The 21,222-nt window shown below is 36.4% G+C and overlaps 1 protein-coding gene across 1 annotated transcript in view; it reads right to left on the reverse strand.

Moving 5' to 3' along the window:
• Nucleotides 1-20,659, reverse strand: part of ena (ENAH actin regulator enabled) — a 189,697-nt gene extending 169,038 nt beyond the window's left edge. Inside the window, exon 1 of the mRNA XM_090370151.1 lies at nucleotides 20,655-20,659. Coding sequence (XP_090226277.1) covers nucleotides 20,655-20,659 — 5 coding nt within the window. The remainder of the gene's footprint in view (nucleotides 1-20,654) is intronic.
• Nucleotides 20,660-21,222: the final 563 nt, after the last annotated feature.

Here is a 21,222-nt window from a genome sequence, read left to right on the forward strand (position 1 = left end):
GCTTCATTACAAATAAGAAAAGTGCAAGTATCATTAATCATTTGCAAAAAAGTAATTAATTGGCCATCGCTCATTAAAAACACGACACTCGGCATCAACTTCTCTTTTTTTTTTTTCGACATAAACTTCAATATGATTTTATGGGGTCACTGGAATAAAAAAAATACTTGTAAACATTGAAGCAAGCATTGACGCATTTTAAAATTTTATGAAATATTTTAACATAAATTTATTTACAAATTTGAAATAAATTTTAATGTTTATTAGAAAAAAATTTAAACAGTTCATTATTTGGCAAATTGTTTCTGTGGCTTTCATATGACAGGGACCAAAAATTTCATATTACCAAAAATGTAACATCAAATAAAAAACAGTATCTACTTACCTGACTACAAAACATGACACTAACTTGTTGTTTTTGCCCTTTGCACTCGCAAAGCGTTCAGTCAATACAATACTTCTGTACTTTCTCTTATGGTTTATTAAACGAAATGAATATACTAGACTCTAGCAAATGTTTAACTTAGAACTTAAACAAGTGAATTGCTAACTTGTTGTTGTTGTTATTTGGTTTTTAGGAGCATTAGCAACTAAGGCCATATTGCTCTGGGAATATGCGGTGGTCATTTCTTGACCTTTCCGCATCCTCTGTATTTGGTGGTCACGGGCTCGAACCCCGGTCTGATCAGGAAGCGTGTGCTACGCACTGCAGCTCCTGCCCACCTGGCTACGGAGGTGCCTGCTAACCTGTACTAAAGAAAAATATTTGCAACATGGGCAGAAAGTAACTCCACTACAAAAGGAGCAGGTCTATGTGGAGGGGACGCAAGCATCACCCAAGACGAGGGACTGGGAAATCCATAACTATTGCTATTTAATAACAGGGTTAAGATTAATGGATTATTTTAATGATGTTTCAAAGAAAAGCTTTAATTGGAAATAACAGAATTAATATCTAACAAGACTTAACTGACGACACAGAGGCGTCAACACTATCAATCAACCAACAAATGTTAAAAAAATTCTGTAAAATGTTTTTTATAAATTTTATTGTGATCTAATATAAACATTAATTTTTGCAATCTAATCGAAATATCTGCGGGCTGGATAAAATTTTTTCAAGGGGCCGGAACCAGCCCGCGGGCTATAGTTTAGGAAATCCTGCGGTAATGTAACGTTCACGAACATGGTGCAGTTTGTGAAGAAATGCATATACAGTAAGTAGGCCCTTGCTTTAACGGACCAAAAATTTCTATCCTAAAGGAAAAATTTAGAATTTTTTTTTTTTTTTTTTATTCGCAAATAGAGCACGCTAAAAGGTTGGGTCAATGAGTGAGCATTATCTTATCATGCATCTGGCATTGGGGGAAATGATTAGTGGTGTGCATCAACACTGTCAGTCTTCCGGTGCAGTTCGTCCTATTCTATTGTTTACGTTTTGGTTTTTGCATTGTACGTAATTGTGATTTTTATATATTTTATAATAAATATGTGATATTTGTCTATCATTATGGCCTCATGGGATAAAGAAGTAGAGCATAAAAGTTTTAACTTGAGCGTTGCACAAAAAACTGATTGAGAAGCTTGAAGGTGGTGCAACCATTGCATGTGTGTGTGTGTGCGAGATTTATAGTCAAAAAGCAAATAGTTCCAGACATTCGCAAAAAAAAAAAAAAACACTTAAGGCGTTTGCATTAAAATACAGTTTAGATGGTTGTTCCAAGAGGACTTCTACATTTGGTAGAACAAAATATATGAAAGTCACTGAAGATAAAAACCTAGAGGAAGCAGGGTACAAGTGGTTTGTTCAGCAGTGCTCAAGTGTGCTGTTATTAAAGGTGTTGAGTTCAAGTCAACTGTTGCTTGCTAAGCATATGGGCCTAAAATTTCAGGGGAGTGGTGGATGGCTGTGGCGTTTTCGAAAGTGCCACAGCATTGTTAATAAAAGAACCTATGGTGAACCTTTAAGTACAGATGAAAAACAAGTTGAGGCTTTCAGAAAATAGCTAAATGACCTCATTAAAAATGAGGGCCTCATTTTATCACAGCTTTATAATGCTGACGAGACTGGGCTTTTTTTTTTTTTTATCATGCTGTTCCTGAAAATACCCAGGCTTATAAGCATGAAACAAGCACCCCTGGTCGTAAGCTAAATAAGGAACGAATTTCAGTTTTATTTTGTGCAAACCATCCTAATATTTCTGGGATCGGGTTAGGGTTCACCACTGTGATCCGGGGTGTTGGACTGTCCGTATGTCAATAATGAGGAACACATGAGTTTTTAATTATTTTAAATTATGTAATTTTGTTTCAAAGTACCATTTTGTAATTTATTAATATAAAGAGATTTGGTAAAGAAGAAATCCTACAGACTGAATAAAAGGTAACACCTTGTTTATTTCTAAAATATTAAGAGGGTAGGAAAATTCCTTTCTACTTTTGAGACACACACACTCACACACTCTCTCTCAGAGTAACTAGGAAAATTTTTTTTTGACTGGTGCAGCATAAGCCTCAGGCTTCCTTGCACCATATAGCTAATAATAATAATAATATATATATATATATATATATATATATATATATATATATAAATAGATAGATAGAGAGAGAGAGAGAGAGAGAGAGAGAGAGAGAGAGAGAGAGAGAGAGGAGACTAAAAAAAATAAAGATAACACAGTTGTAATTAAATTACATGGCTAAGTTTAGGGCAAATAAAACTATAGAGCTTAATTAGGCATTCTATGAAGCTTCTCTTTCGTAGCCATTTTTCAATCGTGTCATTCGGCATTAGAGGAATGTGAAATGGGATGACTTGCATATCATCTTTTCCTTGTTTGGATTACTGTTTTAATTCTTCTTATCCCAAATGTTTACTCAGATCATGTCAATGATATTATTCTTGAAGGAATGAAATCCTTTAATCTGCATTCTACCTAAAATCTTGTCATTATCTAAACCTTGGTTTTTCAATGAAGGTGCAAAGGATATTCAATATAAGAATGTAGCATATCACAAAAGGCTTGTATGCAAATTTTCGGCTTCATTTTCTGCTTACACCAAGGCTCAACAATTGTAAGACAGTTAATAATTACATCTGGCCAACAAAAAAAAATTTTTTGTACCTTTGGAGAAAAAGTAGTAGATTCTAAAGGAAAGTGATCCACTGATTACAAAATTCTCTATAATATCTCCACTGAAAGATATACTGAAATATCAGTAACTTAATGAATAATTTCACATATCATAGTGATATAATGGGTTTGATAAAAGTGCATAGATAGAAGTGAAATTTACACAAAATGCCAAAACCTAATAGGGGATCATGTATCAATATTTACTTTGGATAGCATCAGATTTTTGCAATTTGCATTTGTTTCCCCCTTTTTTTCGACTTATAGCTAAATTTGCCCACCTATTTCTGATGCTGGCTAGTTCACCTTTTATTTTACTTTACAGTTCCCTCCTCTCTAATTGGCTTTTCAATTCAGCCTAAAGTTCTCTTAATTCATTATAACATATAGGATATTCACATTCTTTCCTTCTTTTTCGCACCTACAGTTTTTCTTATTTCTGCTATCCTTCCCCTATTAGTTTTTGGCATTGTGTAAATTTCACTTCCATCTATGCACTTTTATCAAACCCATTAATTCCTCCATGCATATATATACTTTTGCATCCTTTACTGCTGCTTTCTGCATTCAGGTACATCTATCATATCATCTTTATTTTTATTTATCAACTGACACTTCTTGTTAAAACTCATGTTTATATTTGGCATTTCATATATAAGCTGGTGTTCAAAGAATGTGCATTACCCCTAAAAATGTTAATTGTCATCCAAATAATGTTAAGTATATGGCAATATTTCTTACAGATTGCATCAGATAAGATTGACACACATAGGTGATGACATAATATTGCATCAGCTGTTACTTTCAGCTATATAAGCACGCTCTGCAAGAGTTGCAGTCATTCCTTGCTTGTGTCAGGATGGCGAGTTACGTGCAGTTGATGCCACGAAGAAAAAGTGCTATTGTTGCTTTGCGTGACGGAGGATGTTATTCCTATCAATGCAATTTGTAGTCAAACTGCTAATATATTGCCAGAGGTAAAAATAATAGTTATAAGTGTTATTAATCAACACAAACTCAATTTTTTCTACTCATGCTGAGTAGAAAACTTGCTTATTGTCCGAATGATAACCAAGCATTTTGTTCCCCGGGGGCTCACATCTGGTGAGTATGGGCTTGGCAAACCCAGGGTCCTGAGCTGGATATCATCATTCTTCTCTTTCTTGGTGATGCCTTTCTACTTTTCTTTCTCTCTCTCTCTCTCTCTCTCTCTCTCTCTCTCTCTCTCTCTCTCACACACACACACACACAGGGGGGGGGGGGTAACTCGGGAATTTTTTTTTTTTTTTTGGCTGGTGCAGCATAAGCCTCAGGCTTCCTTGTACCATATGGCTAATAATAATAATAATAATAATAATAAAATGCTATTGGCTGCAACTTCTGTCCATCTTTACTGCAGCCTTTATTACAAACTGATGGTTCTATTGTATCCTTAGCTAAAAATAAAGCTGCCTTACTAGTATCCTACTTTTCTGCTACCTCTTGTATCAATGACCTCAGTAAACCACCTCCTACCATACCCAATACACCCGACTCAGTGTCTTGAGTGGTCTCAAAACTTACGGTTCTGAACTTGCTCCTGTTCTGTGTTACCGTTTTAAGCTTTCTTATTCCACCGGTGTCTTTCATTCTGCTCAGAAACTTACTCATATCTAACTAGTTTCTAAAAGGGTCACAAATCTCTCTCTTATCTAATTATTGTCCCACTGCACTTACCTCTACTCTTTCCAAAGTAATGGGAAAATCCATCAATCACCAACTCTTAAAATATCTAAACATCTTTCAAACTGCTCAATGATGACAAATATGGATTCTGTCAGTGTCGATTCAACGGTGATATACCATATTTCCAACCATATAAGATGCGTGGGTGCCCATAAGCAAAGATTATTTAGGAAAAATAAAATAACATTTCTGAGGAACTGATTTATTTTATTGCATTATACCACATTAACAAAAGCATTTTACTCCACATATGACTATTTTTATAATACCATACATACTAGGGTGAACCCAAAATATTTTAATCATGTCAAAATTCAAATACAAAAATATTATTTTAATTCATCTTTAGAGAGCAATAAGAAAATGGGGCAACAAAAGAAAAAAAGCAAGTTTTTATTCATCTTCATAACCTGGAAATCCATTATGACTGTTGTCCTCCTCATGATGATCATCACACTCATCCTCATGGTCACTGCTGCTTTCTGATAGTGAACTGTCATTCTCATCAAACAATATCATCTGTGCCATTCAAGGCGCCACACTTTTTAAATCACTAATGCCACACTTTTTAAATGACTTCATACTGTCTTGGTCTTTACTGCATCCCAAAAATTTTTTACCCATTGGCACACCTGAGAAACTGTTGGTCTCTTCATACAACCAGTTGGTGTTGTGAGAATTGTAGTATTAGTAGAGATATATGATGCAAGAAAGCAAGCTTATACAGCATCGGCCAAAAAAAAAATAAAGTCCCCATTTCACCCACCCATTCACTCCAAAAGTTCATCTAGTTCTGACTTGAATTTATTTAAGCTGTCAACTACCACAATGACAGATGGAAGCTTGTTCCAGCAATCAACGACCTGCTGGCTAAAGGCAAATTTCTGCACATCAATTCTACAACAGTCTTTCCTCAATTTGAATTCATGCCCCCTCAGGTGCATAATCTGATCAAGAGGAAGAATCCCATCAGCATTGAGCTTGCTCAAACCAATCAAGGCCTTATACACTTCAATCAGATCACCTTGCTTTACCCATTTAGCCCATTCTTCTTTTATAAAAGCTTTAAAAAGGCTTGTTAATGAAAACATCAGTGGTTACAGTTGGCTGGTAAGTCCACCTGGAATTACAGCAAGCCATATTTTTAACTTTTCTACCCTCCTCTTTGTGGCCTCGTTTTATGCACATGAAATTGGTCCCATACTAATAGGGGTGGTTTCTTGAGAAGGCCACTAGGATGCCATGACCACATTTTATTCAGTCAGTTTGACTCTCTTCATCCATCCACCTCTTAGGATGAACATGGACATTTTTTCCTATGAACACATGAAATTTTTTCATGATATGAAACAATGTCAAAATTATTCCCTAAGTCCAGCTCTTGAGTGACCCTGTCAAAATAGCTAACCAGATTAGTAAAACATGATTTTCCCTTTACAAAACCATGCTGAGTATCCTTCAGAATTCCATTTCTATCTAAGTGATCCTGAATTCTATCCCTGATCATAGTCTCCATGATTTTCCCCTCCTTCAAATAGGCTTCTGGGGTTGGGGATGTTCATGTTCACAATGACTGCATGATCCTACACCAACCGTGATAAAATTTTATTAAATAAGAGTTGTGATTAAGATAATAATAATAAAAATGAAATAAAATAAGTAAAATGAATAGTACAATTACACAGGATAAAACTGATAAAATAAGATACCTGTCTGTACAAAAAATATAAAATACAATAAAATACCGATAAAAGCAATAAAACACTGATAAAATACCAAAGCTTTCAGATGCATCCGCCTCCTTTTTCAACAGTGAAGCTGAACGTACAGTACATGCTTAAATATCAGCAGGCTCACAGTTCACAGCACGTTTCTACAGGAGCATGGGCAGTATTCTCCATATGCGCACTGGAAAGGAAAATGGCTCATGAGTGTGCCAGCGGAACCATTCATCCCGTCCAAGAACCACAGCTTTGAAGAGGGAATGAATGAGGATTCCCCGTCTCTTTTAATAGCGTTAATTTCAGAGGAGCAAATTCACAACCTTTCGAGCCACTTGTGGTCCCAAAATCTGTGTGCCCGATTGACGATAACAGCTTCGTCAGGAGAGGTGGTTCTCCTCCCAAAAATGCTCTGCCACAGCAGACTTCCCATAATCCGCGGTCTTTATCGCGCTGATATGCTCCCCCATACGATCTTTAAACCGACGCTTTGTTTTACCAACATAACATTCTCCGCAATCTGGGCATTTTAACTCATATACGACCCCATTTACACATTCCATAGGTATGGGGTCCTTAACCTTCATCATCATTCTTCTCTTTCTTGGTGATTCCTTTCTATCTCTCTCTCTCTCTCTCTCTCTCTCTCTCTCTCTCTCTCTCTCTCTCTCTGTAACACAGGAATTTTTTTGGATGGTGCAGCAAAAGCCTCAAACTACTTGCACAATATAGCTAATGATAATACAAGTAATAATAATAATACCATTAACATTCAGCTTACTCAATCCAGTCAAGGCTTTAAACACCTCAATCAGATCTCCCCACAGGTGCCTGGTCTCATGACACCACAATTTGCAGAATTGAAACCTTTCTAGGTAAGAGCACCTTTTGTTCCTGTCACCAATCTGGTTGCCCTTCTCTGCATCCATTCCAGCAGATCTACATCCTTCCTCAAGCAAGGCCTCCAGACCTGTATACAGCACTCAAAATGCAGCCTAACCATGGCCCTATATAAAGGGATAATCACCTCCTTATCCCTGCTAGCAAAGTTTCTGTATATATCATTGAAAAACCCCCATGAGCTGTCCTGGCAGCATGTCTGCACTGCTCGGAGAATTTCATGTCTGACTAAACAATTACCTTGAGTGTAGTACCACACAGTTAATAAGTTACTCTGGGGTTACTGCTATCCATGTGCAGTACCTTCCATTTGTCAATGTTAAACTTTAACTGCCATCTTTCAGCCCATTGGCCCAGTTTTCCTAGAAATTGTTGCAGTAACTCACCCCGATGACTGTACAGTAAACCCCCGCTATTCGCGATATTTGTATTCGCGGTTTTGCATATTCGTGATCGCCGATTTAATATAAAATGAAACCTAAAAAAAATGTGAATTTTAAAGCGCCGTGAATATTTTCTGCCATAAAAAAACATGGGCGTGGCTAAAATTATCTTTCCCGCTCAAAACAGCGCTCAGTGGGTGGGGGGAGAGGGGTGACAAAATCACGAGCGTGGATGTTTCTCGCTAATCCTTGTTCAGTATGTGTTATGCGCTTGTCATGGAAGGTTTCGTCGTTTGCTTTTAATTTATATGCTTATAAATTGAAAAATTTATCAATTTATAAATTGATATGCTTACAAAAATGATAAATCTACCGTTTTGCAGTGTAAAACAGACTTTTTCGAGTGCGTTAACAGAAGTTCTTTCTAACCCGTACAAAAATATGGCTACGAATAACAAGGGAAATGTGAAAATATCAAAGGTTATCATTAACCCTGATACATTAGCGAATAAAATTGAGTTATTAGACAAAATTTCTAATGGTGAAAGTGTCTCCTCAGTGGCAAAACATTATAAAATCAATGAGTCAACAGTACGATCAATCAAAAAATCGGAAGAAAAAATCCGGCGTAGTGTCCGTAAAAACGCGCTAATTGCTTCAAAAGTTTGCTCTGTAACTCGTGATGTTAAATTAGAAAAAAATGGAAAAAGCTTTAAATCTGTGGATAGAAGACCGAACTCAAAATAAAATTCCATTAAGTTCACTCATCATTCGTGAAAAGGCAAAACTCCTTTATCAACACTTTAGCGAAACTGGTGATAGCACTGGCGGGATAAGTTTTTTTGCTAGCAAAGGCGCTGGTTTGAAAGATTTGTTTGAAATTTCTAATAAATATTACATTTAATATTAAATTGTTTCTTATTTTCATTTGATGCCATATGCTTGCATTTCACTATGTACTGTCTATGTACATAGTCATATTATGCAGGTACATATAATACATACATAGACAAAATTTTAGACTAGTTTTTCTTATAAATTTCATACTTTGGAACGGAAACCCTTTATTACTATGGGAGCCATAACTCAGTATTTGCGACATTTCTCGGGAACGTAACCCCCACGAATAGTGGGGGTTTACTGTAGTTAACAACCTTGCCAACATTTGTACCATCTGAAAACTTAGACATTAACCCTGATATACCTTCATCAATATCACTGATAAATATTGGAAACAGCAATGGAACCAACACTGAACCCTGGGGAACTTCACTAATAACGTTAGTCCATGAAGAGCAGTGCCAATTGATAATCATTGTCTTCTTCCACTTAACCATCCCTTTATCCCCAGCAGTAATTTGTCCTTAATGCCAATGTTGCTCCAGTTTGTACAGCAGACTTTTATGTGCAATGGTATCAAAAACCATCCTGAAATCTAAGTATATGATGTCAAAATTATATTTTGCATCCAGTTCCTTTATAACCACATCATAGTATCCAATCAAATTGGTCAGACAAAACTTCCCCTTAACAAACCCATGCTGTGTCTGAACTATAACTGCAGTCTTGTCCCGATGATCCTGCATTACTTCTTTAACTAGCAATTCCATTATTTTCCCTGGAACAGACATTAAACCAATAGGTCTGTAAATACTCATGTCACCTTCTGATTCCCCTTTATGAATTGGGGTTATAATCATACTGCAACTATAGAGAACTCCCCTGAATCCAAGGATGCTCTCATAATTATGGCTAAGGGTTTGCATACCTCCTTTGCTACTTCCCTTAACATAATTGGATAGATTCCATTCACCTCATGTGCCTTTTTTATGCCCATCCTCAACAATTTCTTCGCCACTTTCCTTTCAGTTATCACAAGGTCATTTAGCCCCTCATTAAAGTTTGATAAATATTTGGCATCCCCTACCTTAAAGAATTCCTTGTGTGAATATCGATACAAAATATATATTCAATTTGTCTGCAACCAGGGTCATCAACAGTTAATCCATGAACATCAAATGGCCCAATGTGATTCAACCCCTTTCCCTTCTACTGTTAATATAAGCATAAAGTCTTTTTTGTTTTACTTTGCATTTTTGCCATAGATTTCTCATAATCTGCATTAGCTTGCCTAACCTCCTTTGTGAACTGATTACAGACTAATTTATATTATTAGCCATATGGTGCAAGGAAGCCTGAGGCTTATGCTGCACCAGCCAAAAAAGAGAGAGAGAGAGAGAAGAAGAAGAAGGAAATCACCAAGAAAGAGAAGAATGATGATATCCAGCTCAGGACCCTGGGTGTGCCAAGCCCATACTCACCAGATGTGAGCCCCTGAGGTTGCATCTACCACAAGCTTCTATATCACCTGATAATTTATATACATCCCATGAACTTTTCTCATGTGTCACATGTCTTAATAGTTCATCTGATATCCATTTAAGTTTAAGCCTTGAACAGCATTTCTTTGTAGGTATGAAAAGTCCAGTGCTTCTTTGATTAATTCTCTGAATGCATCACATTTAGAATTTGATGCTGTAACATTGTCAGTTGATCCCACTGCACACAATTTAAAAACTCTGAGACCTCCGTAGGTGCCCTTATGAAAGGCAAAAGCCTTTCAATTTACCCTTGACAGTAGTTAAGTGTTTGATTAAATTCCACATTAGTGCACAGTGATCGCAGCCAACCTGTGGGTCTTTTACCTGCAGATTCTTAATGCATGAAGAATCACTGCTGATAACCATATCAAGAGTATTACTTCCTCTTGTTGCCTCTCTAACATGCTGCAGAAAAGTCATTCAAGAAATCCAAAAAAAGTCTTGCTAGTGTGAGTGACCAACCCACAAATTGCAGTCAACATCTGGAAAGTTTAAATCCCCCATTATGAGATATTCTGATTTGCTGGCCAACTATTTCCCTGTACAGCTGTTTAGTATACTCATCACAGTCATTAGACCTATAACACACTCCTACTCTCAATTTTGTTTTTCCGGTGCTTATATCACACACCAAACTGACTCAACACCTAAATGCACTGCCTTAGATTTAATATTCTTCATAACTAAGAGCATAAACCCTCCACTGCTTCTGTCCTGTCTATCTTTCCGGTATACAATTTACTCCCCATATTCAAATTCATCATCACTTATGTCTAAGCAATACTGCATCTCTGCTATTCCTACAATGTCTGCATTTGACGACTTAATCAGTATTTCACATTCATAAAATTTATTAACAATGCTCCTAGCATTAATGTGCATGCAAGTATATATGCACATGTTCTTACTCTTAGTTACTCTAACACAGCCCATGTATTCATCTGTTCCATGATGACCAATAGCAGGGCCTGAAATTCCAGACAGCTTGATTTCCAGGCTGCTGCATGTACTAATAGTAGTTATGCAAGAATGACTTTCACCTCTGCCTGTGGCTCTAGTTAAACTATTAATCTGTGTATTCCCCAAGCTAGCAGTTTCCAACCCAACTATTACTGCCTCGATAGCATCAGTAAATATTCTTCCACCACTTCAATTCAAGTGTATCCCATCCCTGTAAAAACAGTGCCTCCTGTTAACATGCATAGACCACGCTGAGAAAATTTCTATCCCACGAGCCTTGCACACGACTAAATTGATTGAGATGGCTATTACTATGTATACTCCCTCCTCTCGTGCCTGGGCAGAATTGCAGACACTTTCAAATTTAATACTAACTTGCAATTTTTTTTTAATATTGATCTGTAACTTGTTAAATAAATCCACAGAATCTCTTACTCTTAATGTTATTAGTGTACGAGCAGCCTCGTACACTAATAACAAAAACATCTGTTATTGTAGAAGTTGATAGCTTAAAGAGATTCAAGGTAGAACTAGACAATCATTTGGAGTGAGTGGATGGGTGAAATGAGAAGGGTGTGTGTGTGTTTTGTATTTTTTTTTTTTTTTGGCTGATGCTATATAAGCTTCCTTTCTTGCATCATGTGCCCTTGCTAATGTCAATGACAATATCACCCTTTTGTGACCTTAAAAGATATCTGCTCAATGTCATCTACTTTTTCCCCTCCTGGCAGACGTACCTACCCTGGTACTATTCTACCTATCCTTCTTGCACAGCATATTTCCCATTTCCCCGACAATAGTCACCAACAATAACTAGTGCCTGTGGGATCAGCACATTCTGTTTGTTTGTTGTTTGGTTTTTAGGAGCATTAGCAACTAAGGCCATATTGCTCCGGGAATATGCGGTAGTCATTCCCTGACCTTTCCACATCCTCCGTATTTTGTGGTGACGGGCTCGAACCCCCGGTCTAATCAAGAAGCGTGTGCTACGCACTGTTGGAACCTTCTGCCTTGAAGGTTGTCGCTGTGTTGTCTGATGCACAAGAGTGAGCTCTGGAATTGAGTTGTACAGCTGAGAGCTTGATGAGCCCACCATTTTAATTCCTTCATGGGCATCCTACTCTTCAAACTCTCATAGACTCCCATCAGAATGCTGAGCTGACAGCTAATTTCTTCACACTCTCTGCATCTAGCACATACAAACATCCTCGACATCCTCCTTGGCTAGTTCATGTCCTGTTCCAGATAAATTGATAAAGGGCTGGTTGAGCAGCAGAAAATGGAGAGATTAATTACTAATGGGCACTACTATTTTTGGACTAATATTGTTAGTCTCCTCCTTAATGTTGAGTTCTGAGTGTCTTACTGTTTTCAATATTTATTAATGACGATGAGCATATTAATCATAATGTATAAGTGTGGTTAATGAGAAGTATTAAAGCATAGGGCTGCAACAAGACCTAGGAAAATTAGATAGGCTGAGGTTCCAGTAAGGTTTAACACTGATAATTTAAAGTTTAACACTGGTGGTAGAGAATTAAAGAAATCTAGGAGTAATTGTAGAGTCCGACCTATGATCTTATAATGTATTTTATATATGATATAGCAAAGCTTAATACAGCATTACAATAGTTCATTTAAAAATGCTGATTAGGCATGCCTGCGTAGCCGAGTGGTCAGGAGCGGGAGTACAGTAGCACACGCTCTTTGAGTAGACCGGGGTTCAAGCCCCTGACTGCTGAATACGGTCGATCTGCCAGCGTGGCAGATTATGGTCCATTTTCCCTCAGCATAAATTGTTGAGGAGGCTTCCATCCTGCAGTGGGTTGATAATGGCTGCACTTTACCTTTTTTTATTCATCCCTTTCAAACATCATAAGGTTCAGGTTCTTAGGCTGAGGGAAATTAGATGGGCTTAAGTTACGTCAGGTTTAACACTGATAAAGCTACAGCATACAAGCAGGATAATCATAGAATAACATACCAATGGGGTGGTATTACACTAAAGGTGGTAGAGAATGAAAGAAATCTTGGGGTAATTGTACAGTCTGACATGAAATTCTCTCACCACTCTTGTGGGATTTTGTCAATGATATACATGTATAGGAATTTTCCCAGCAGGGATAAGGAGGTTATTATTCCATTATAAAAGGAAATGGTTAGGCTACACCCCGAGTACTATATGCAGGTTTGAAAGCATTATTTTAGGATGTAGATCTGTTGAAATGGGTGCAGAGACAAGCAATAAAGGCTAGTCAGGTACAAAAAAATATTCTCTTAACCAGAGCAAACTTTAGGATAAGGCTGAGTAGGCATTGGACTGGGGTGACACAGGTTTAGTGGGTGCCAACACCGCCTTATCCTCCCAAAAACAAAGTCCGCAAGAAAATTTGTGTATTTCATGGGCTAACACATTAAAAACAAATAATATTAAATTCATAATATACAAATTTACATAATTATAATTTTAATTACTGATTTACATAATTGTATTGGATATAATTTACTTTTTGTAAGTAAATAAAATGTAAAATTAATCATTATAAAAAATGAAAATCTTCGCATCGGAGGAAGGGAGCATCATCAGTCAATGTGGCCTGGGGATACCATATAGCTTTGAGCTGGCCCTGCTTTTACCAAGAAACAGTTCAGTTCTGAAAACTGCAGCACCTGGAAATTAGGCATCTACAAGATCTGATAGAAGTATTAAAGCTTTAAATGTAATAAGTCAACTAAACACTGATGGTATTCCTACTCTTGCTCAGACAATACACAAAGAGGACATAAATTTAAACTCAAAAAGGATGGTTGCAGGATAGCATTAGCATTAGTAGAGGCATTTGATGCAAGAAAGCAAGCTTATGCAGCATCAGCCAAAAAAAAAAAAAAAAAAAAAAAGTAACATAAATAAATAAAAATAACCACTTCCACTTCACCCCTCTGTTCGTTCGAAATACCTGTCCAGCTGAGCCTTAAACTTATTTAGGCTATCAACTTCCACGACAGGGGATGGAAGTCTGTTCCACCCACCAACCACCCGCTGGCTAAAGGCAAATTTCCGCACATCTATCCTACATCTGTCTTTCCTCAATTTGAATTTATGCCCTCTCAGGTGATTTTTCTGAGCTAGAGGAAGAATCCCATCAGCATTGAGCATGCTCAAACCATTCAAGGCTTTGTACACCTCTATCAGATCACCCCGCTGGTGCCTAGTTTCCAGACCCTGTAATTTGCAAAACTTAAGCCTTTCTTCGTAAGAGAACCCCTTTGTCCCATTCACCAATCTAGTTGCCCTTCTCTGTTAGATGAGAAAAAATTTGCTTTCAGCCAGAGAGTAATTGACTGTTCAAATAAACTTCCATCTGGTGTCATGAGAGTAGTTTAAATAAATCTGAAGTGGGATTAGACAATTGTTAGATGGGATTTAAGAATAAGAATAATTTTTTTGGCCAATGCTCTATATAAGTTACTTTGTTACATCATTTTCCAATACAAATAAAAATACCAATAAAACTAATAGTATACGAGATAAAGAAAAATGTTTTTATTTATATATATATGAAAGAACAACTCAATATTTTCATAAAGACAGCAGGTTTCCACATGGACTGCCAAAAGGAGTGTGAGAATTCCTGGATAACACACTTCAAAGCCAATAGACTGGGCAAGAGAGAGAGAGAGATCCATTTCTTGTCCCCCCCCTTGATCCCCAGTTATAAATTCTCTGGATTTTTTTTTAATTCTGAAGTTATCTTAAACAATGATAACATTACATAAAAGTTGGAAGTGTGTATGAAACTCCATGCACGTACCAACAACAGTGGCATCAATTAATTACATCAATCTGTACTGTTTATTTGCAGGTGCTTCTGTGATAGCTTAGTATTAGTATAAGTTTTACTAGTTCTTCCTTGAATTTATTCAAACTATCCACTTCCACAACAACAACGAATGGAAGGTTGTTACATCAATCAACCACCATTGGCTAAAGGCAAACTTCCAATCATTTATTCTGCAACCCCTCCCCTCAATGCTTGCTCATGTGCATAGTTTGAGCAAAAGGAAGAATCCCATCAGCACTGAGGTTGCTCAAAACATTCAAAGCCTTAAACACCTCAATCAGATCACCTAGCAGGTGCCCAGTCTACAGACACTGCAACTTGCAGAACTGAAGCCTTTCTAAGAGCACCCTTTTGTTCCCCTCACCAATCTGGTTGCCCTTCTCAGCACCCATTTCAGCAGATCTACATCCTTCCTAAAATGAACCCTCCAGACCTATATGCAGTACTCAAGATGTGGCCAGACATCTTGAGTACTGCATATGCACCTTATACATAGACTAATAACATTAGCCCAGAAAAAGCAGTGTCCATTAATAACCATTCTGTCTTCTCCCGCTCAACTATATCTATAGAAGTAACTTTCCCTTAATGCCACACTGTTCCAATTTGTACAACAATCTTTTTACGTGTAACAGTATAAAGAGATTTCCTGAAATCCAGGCATATAATATCAAAATTATTTTTTGCATCTAGTTCCTTTGTCACTGCATCACAGTATCCAATCAGACTGGTCAGACAAGATCTTCCCTTAGCAAACCTGTAACTGAAGTATAACTGCACTCCTGTCTAGATAGTCCTGAACTACTTCTTTAACCAGTGATTCCTTGTTTTGCCTGGAAAAGAAGTTAATCTAACAAATCTGTAATTACACATGTTGCCCTTTGATCTTCCTTTGTGAATTGGGGATACATTCACACATCTCCAGTCCAGAGGGACCTCCCCTGAATCCAAGGATACTCTCATAATTATGGCTAAGAGTTTGCTTACCTTCTTTGCTGCCTCTCTTAATATAATTAGATAGATCCCATCTACTCCAGTTCCTTTTTTATGGTTAACTTCAACAATTTCATTTCCACTTTACTCTCAGTTAATCCAAAATCATTCTTCTCCCAGTTAGAGTTTGCTAAACTTCTGACATTCCCCTTCCTAAAGAATACCTCATGTATGAAGGTAGATGCAAAATACCTATTCAGTCTGTCAGCAACCTGAGGACAATCACCAAAAGTTATACCATCAACATTAAGTGGACCAGTGTGATTCAACCCCTTCCTTTCTACTGTCAATATAAGCAAAGAAGTATATTGTTTTTCTTGGGATTCTTTGACAAAGACCTCAAATCTGCCTTGACTTGCCTAACTCCTTTGTGACTTGATTGCAGACTAAGTTTATATCTAACATAGGCTTCTGAATCAATGAAATTCATATGCATCCCATGCATTTTTCTTCTCTGCAACATATACTTGGTATGAAAAGCCTAGCAGCTTCTATGATTATTTCCCTGAATGCTTCCCATTTAGAATTTGTTGGTAACACATTAGTTGGTCTCGCTGTATAGAATTTAAAAATTGTCTGAGGCCACTATAATCTTCTTTAGAAGAGCAAAAACCTTTCCCTTTACCCTTGTTGGTAGTTACAATTTTTAAGTAAACTTCACATCACTACACTCTGATCATTGCCACCTAGTGGTTTTTTTGGCTACAGATTCTTAATGTATGAAGAATCATTGCTGACAATCAGATCAAGAGTACTGCTCTCTCTCTTGTTTTCTTTAACATGCTGCTCAATAATCTACAAAAGTCTTGCTAGTGTTTGAGTGACCAATTCATTAGTTTTTAGTATATGGTAAGTTAAAATCCCTATTATAAGACATTCTGATTTAATGGCCCAATATTTCTCTGTACAGATGTTGGCTGAATTCATTACAGTCATTCAGCCTATAACATACTTCTCTCATTTTTCTTTTCCCAGTGCCTAACATCACACCAAACTGGCTCAACAGTACACTAGCTACCCATGCCACTGGATGTACAGCCTTAGATTCTATGTGCTTCTTAACTAAGAACATAATCTTCCCTCTCCCCCTTCTGTCCTATTTGTATACATTGTACTCACTATTTTCAAATTCTGCATCCCTTATATGAGTGCCACCATGTCCCTGATATCCCTACAATGATTGCATTTGATGACTTAATTGGTACTTCAAATTCATTAAATTTATTTACTATGCTCCTAACATTGTTGTATATACAGGTAAACATGCACCTGTTCCTACTCTTAATTACCCTAACACAGCCCATGTATTTCCTTGTTCCATGATGACCCAGAATGCTGGCCTTTTAAATCATGGTACCTTACTTTCTGGGCTTTTGCATTTTCCAATAGAAGTGTACAGGAATCACTTTCACTTCTGCCTGCAGCTATTATTAATCTATTAATCTGCATATCCATCTCCCAAGCTGGCAGTTTTCTGACCTGCCTAATAGCATCAGCAAATATTCTTGCATCCTTTGTATTTAAGCATATCCCATCTCTGTAAAAGCAGTCCTCTTGTTAACAAGCATAGCTCTTGCCAAGAAAAATCTACCCCCATGAGCCTTGCACAATCTCTCTAGGGTTGAACTGATTGGAAAGGCTCTCATCGTGTATTCCCTCCTATCGTGTTTGAGTATAATTGCAGACACTTTCAAATTTAACCCTAACTCACAACGTTTTCTCAATATCACTCTGTACTTAAGTAAATCCTCAGGCCTCCTATTCTTAATATCATTAGTGCCAAAGTGTACAGCAATATCACCTTTTATTCCTTAAAATATATCTCCTCTACAAAATTAACTTTTGCCCGCTAGTAGATATATTCTGTCCTATTCCACCTATCCTTTTTGCCAATATATTTCCTATTTTCCTGATAGTGTCACTGACAATAGCCACCTCCTGTGGGACCAGAGTATTCTCCTTGAGGGTTGCTGCTGCATTGTCTAGGTGGTGTTGACAACACATATATATGTTGTCTAGCATATAGCTAGACAAAAGATGGTATTGTCTAGCTATATACTAGACCAGTGGTCTCCAAAGTGGGGTGTGCACACCCCTAGGGGCTGCAAGATGATCTATGGGGTGTGCAATTCTCAATAAAATCGTGAGGGCTGTTTTCCACACCAATATATAATCTAGATATAATGCATACCATGTAAATTATTTCTAAATAAAACAGTCTTTTAAAGTACAGTACTGTAGTGAATAATATATGCTCACTCTTCAAATACAATGATAATAAAGAACAATGAAAATGATTTATGTATACAGCTCACATAGACTGAAGTTTATTTAGCTTAGTTAACTAACTTGGACTCTGGCCTTTTCCACATAGGTGAAAAAAATGGTTCCAATATCCAATTAGACACTGGTACCAAACAGTTTCAGCATAGAACTCTCAATCTATTGCAACTTATATTATTCAGTAAATATTTAAAGTTAACATAACTGTGCTGCTCTACTTTTTTCAAGCATCTGATGCTCAAAGCAAAACACTGCTATTCTAAACTTTCCAACAATCAACTATCCACCAGCCAAAGGCAAAGAAAACTTCTGTACGTCTTTTGTGCAGCCATTCTTCCTCAATTTTAATTTATGCCGTCAGTAGGAAGAATGCCATCAGCAGTGAGCTTGCCCAATCCATTCAAAGCCCTATAACACCTCAATCAGATCACCTCGCAGGTATGCCTAGACTCAAGATGCTACAATTTGCAGAACTCAAGCCTTCTTCGGCAAGACTTGTTCTCATCACAAATCTCATCGCCCTTATCTGCACCCATTCCTGTAGATCTATAACTTTCCTAAAATGTGGCCTCCAGCCTTGTATGCAATACTCAGTATTCAGAGCATTCTTTTATCCAGAAGAATAAAAGGCATATACAAGAAATAAAAAAAAAACCTAACGTCCACTAAAATCATACATTGGTACCAAACAGCTTTGGCAGGATACTCTCAATCTATTGCTGCTTATATTAATCAGTAAATATTTCAAATTAACAAAAGCTGTACTGCTCTGCTTTCCTTCAAGTTTACATCTAAAAATGTTGGAGAAAAGTGTAGAGTAGGAGTGCTCAGAGCTGATGCTCTAAACCAGTGATTTCAACTGGGGCGCCACATAATTTGGGTTAAAGTTACTTAAACGTTTTTTTTTTTAATTTCATTATAAAAAGGCATACAGTATATTTTTAATTTTGTGGTGACTTTTAATTGATGTTTATTTAGTACTTCTATATAAAGAATAAAATTAATATATATATATAAAATTTGTATTTATGAATTGTAATTTTGTTAATACTTATATTATTGTAATAATTATCATATAACTTTTTAATGTTAGATATATATATACATATATATATATACAGAGAGAGAGAATCGGATCTAATAGGCAGAAAATTGACTAGGCGTGCCACAAAATAAAATAAATTACTTAGGAGTGCCATTATTAAAAAAAGGTCAAAAACCACTGCTCTAAACACTACTACTCTACACTTTTCTCCAGCGTTTTTATATATTAAGTTAATCCAAAAGAACAATACAGAATAAGAATCTAAAATGTTTTGCACTCTGTATGCTTGTGATTATCCAACTGCCTGGAAAATGAGGTAAATATAATTATCAAGCTTTCAAAATTTTGCCCTACCATATGATATGATGCATAATCCTTGTCCAGAATAAAAAAAAAAAAAAATTAGCACATAAGAGAAATAAAAAAAAAACCTAAAGTCCACTATAATGCGAAAAAATTATCTTATCCAGCCTTCCCCTCAATGGGGCAACTATGAAAACTTCATCTAATCAAATCATAAATATAACAGGCGAATGAAGTTGCATCTTTTACTAAATTCCTTTTAACTACTCTAGTAACACATTAACAATATTGTGTTAGTAAATATCTAACCGTGTGTTTTTCATTCTGGAAGTTTACCTGAAACACTGGCTTTAATTAAACCATGATTAACAGTCTCACATTATATCCTCTTTTATTTGGCTAAAAATAAACGTGGCTAGCAGAAATAAAGTGCCTTTAAACACACCGTGATTAAGATAATGTTAGCTGTCGATATGAATACAGATCCACTGCAACTAATCATAGCAAAAATGGAATTTTTAAGTACAAAGAAACGTTTCGGGTTCCGCATATTCAGAAACTCATTTTATGATAAAAAAAAATATATATTCTGCTTTTACACTTCGAAATATTTAACTTTTCTGTTAGATTAAAAAGCTGTTTTATAAAAATATGTATCTTACATTTTATTAAAACAGCCAGTTACTTCATGATGTAGGAACTGCGGTGACCAAAAATGAATAATCTTGATAGAGGCACAAACTTTCACCATACAGCTGCCCATAGTGTCAAAGTTTTCTATGGTAAGAAATTTATATTAACATGTATTGTAAACTTTATTAGAGCTAATTCATATAAACATATTACAAAATAAAGTCCACATATTGCATAGAGGAATGAGTCAATCATCTGTGGTCAACGGTTTGCTCAAGGTAACACCTCCATTACCCACTACCGCACGAAGGGATAAACTATTGTATCAATAATTGGAAGAAAAGAACTCACCTCATAATTATACTTTTTCTTTACCACCTTAGATAATAAAATATTCGTGCCATTTATGCCAATCTACCTTATTGTTTTGCAAAAAGGTAAAAAATATGAATCTTAACATTCATAACGATTACTGATCTTGATATCTTATCCAACAACCTTTGGATTACTGAACTTCACGAAGTAGCAGACGCCATTGCACTAATCATTGGCGAATGAGGTCATGGGAAATCTGAAAAACCGTGCGGACTTCAAATCGGTTAAGTAAAATTAATGAAGCAAAATACGAAAAACAGAAACAAAATTTATTCATTAACAGCTAAACTCTCTTAGACACTTTATTCAAGATTTCAAATCAAATATGATAACTGGTCAAAATGAAAGATACCATGTATTATTCATCCTAGGTTTCTCGGACAGGGTGGGCGTTTCTACTTGGAGAAGCTGACGCCACGCCGGACATGCCGAAAGCATATGCTTATTCATAAACAAGACATTGAATTTCAGAAATACATGAGTGAAAGTAGTGAGGAATAACCTTTCGTCTCTGTATATATATATATATATATATATATATATA

This window comes from Mastigoproctus giganteus, chromosome 3, assembly GCF_048544385.1.
Source record: "Mastigoproctus giganteus isolate SK-2022 chromosome 3, ASM4854438v1, whole genome shotgun sequence".
Taxonomy (NCBI): Eukaryota; Metazoa; Arthropoda; class Arachnida; order Uropygi; family Thelyphonidae; genus Mastigoproctus; species Mastigoproctus giganteus.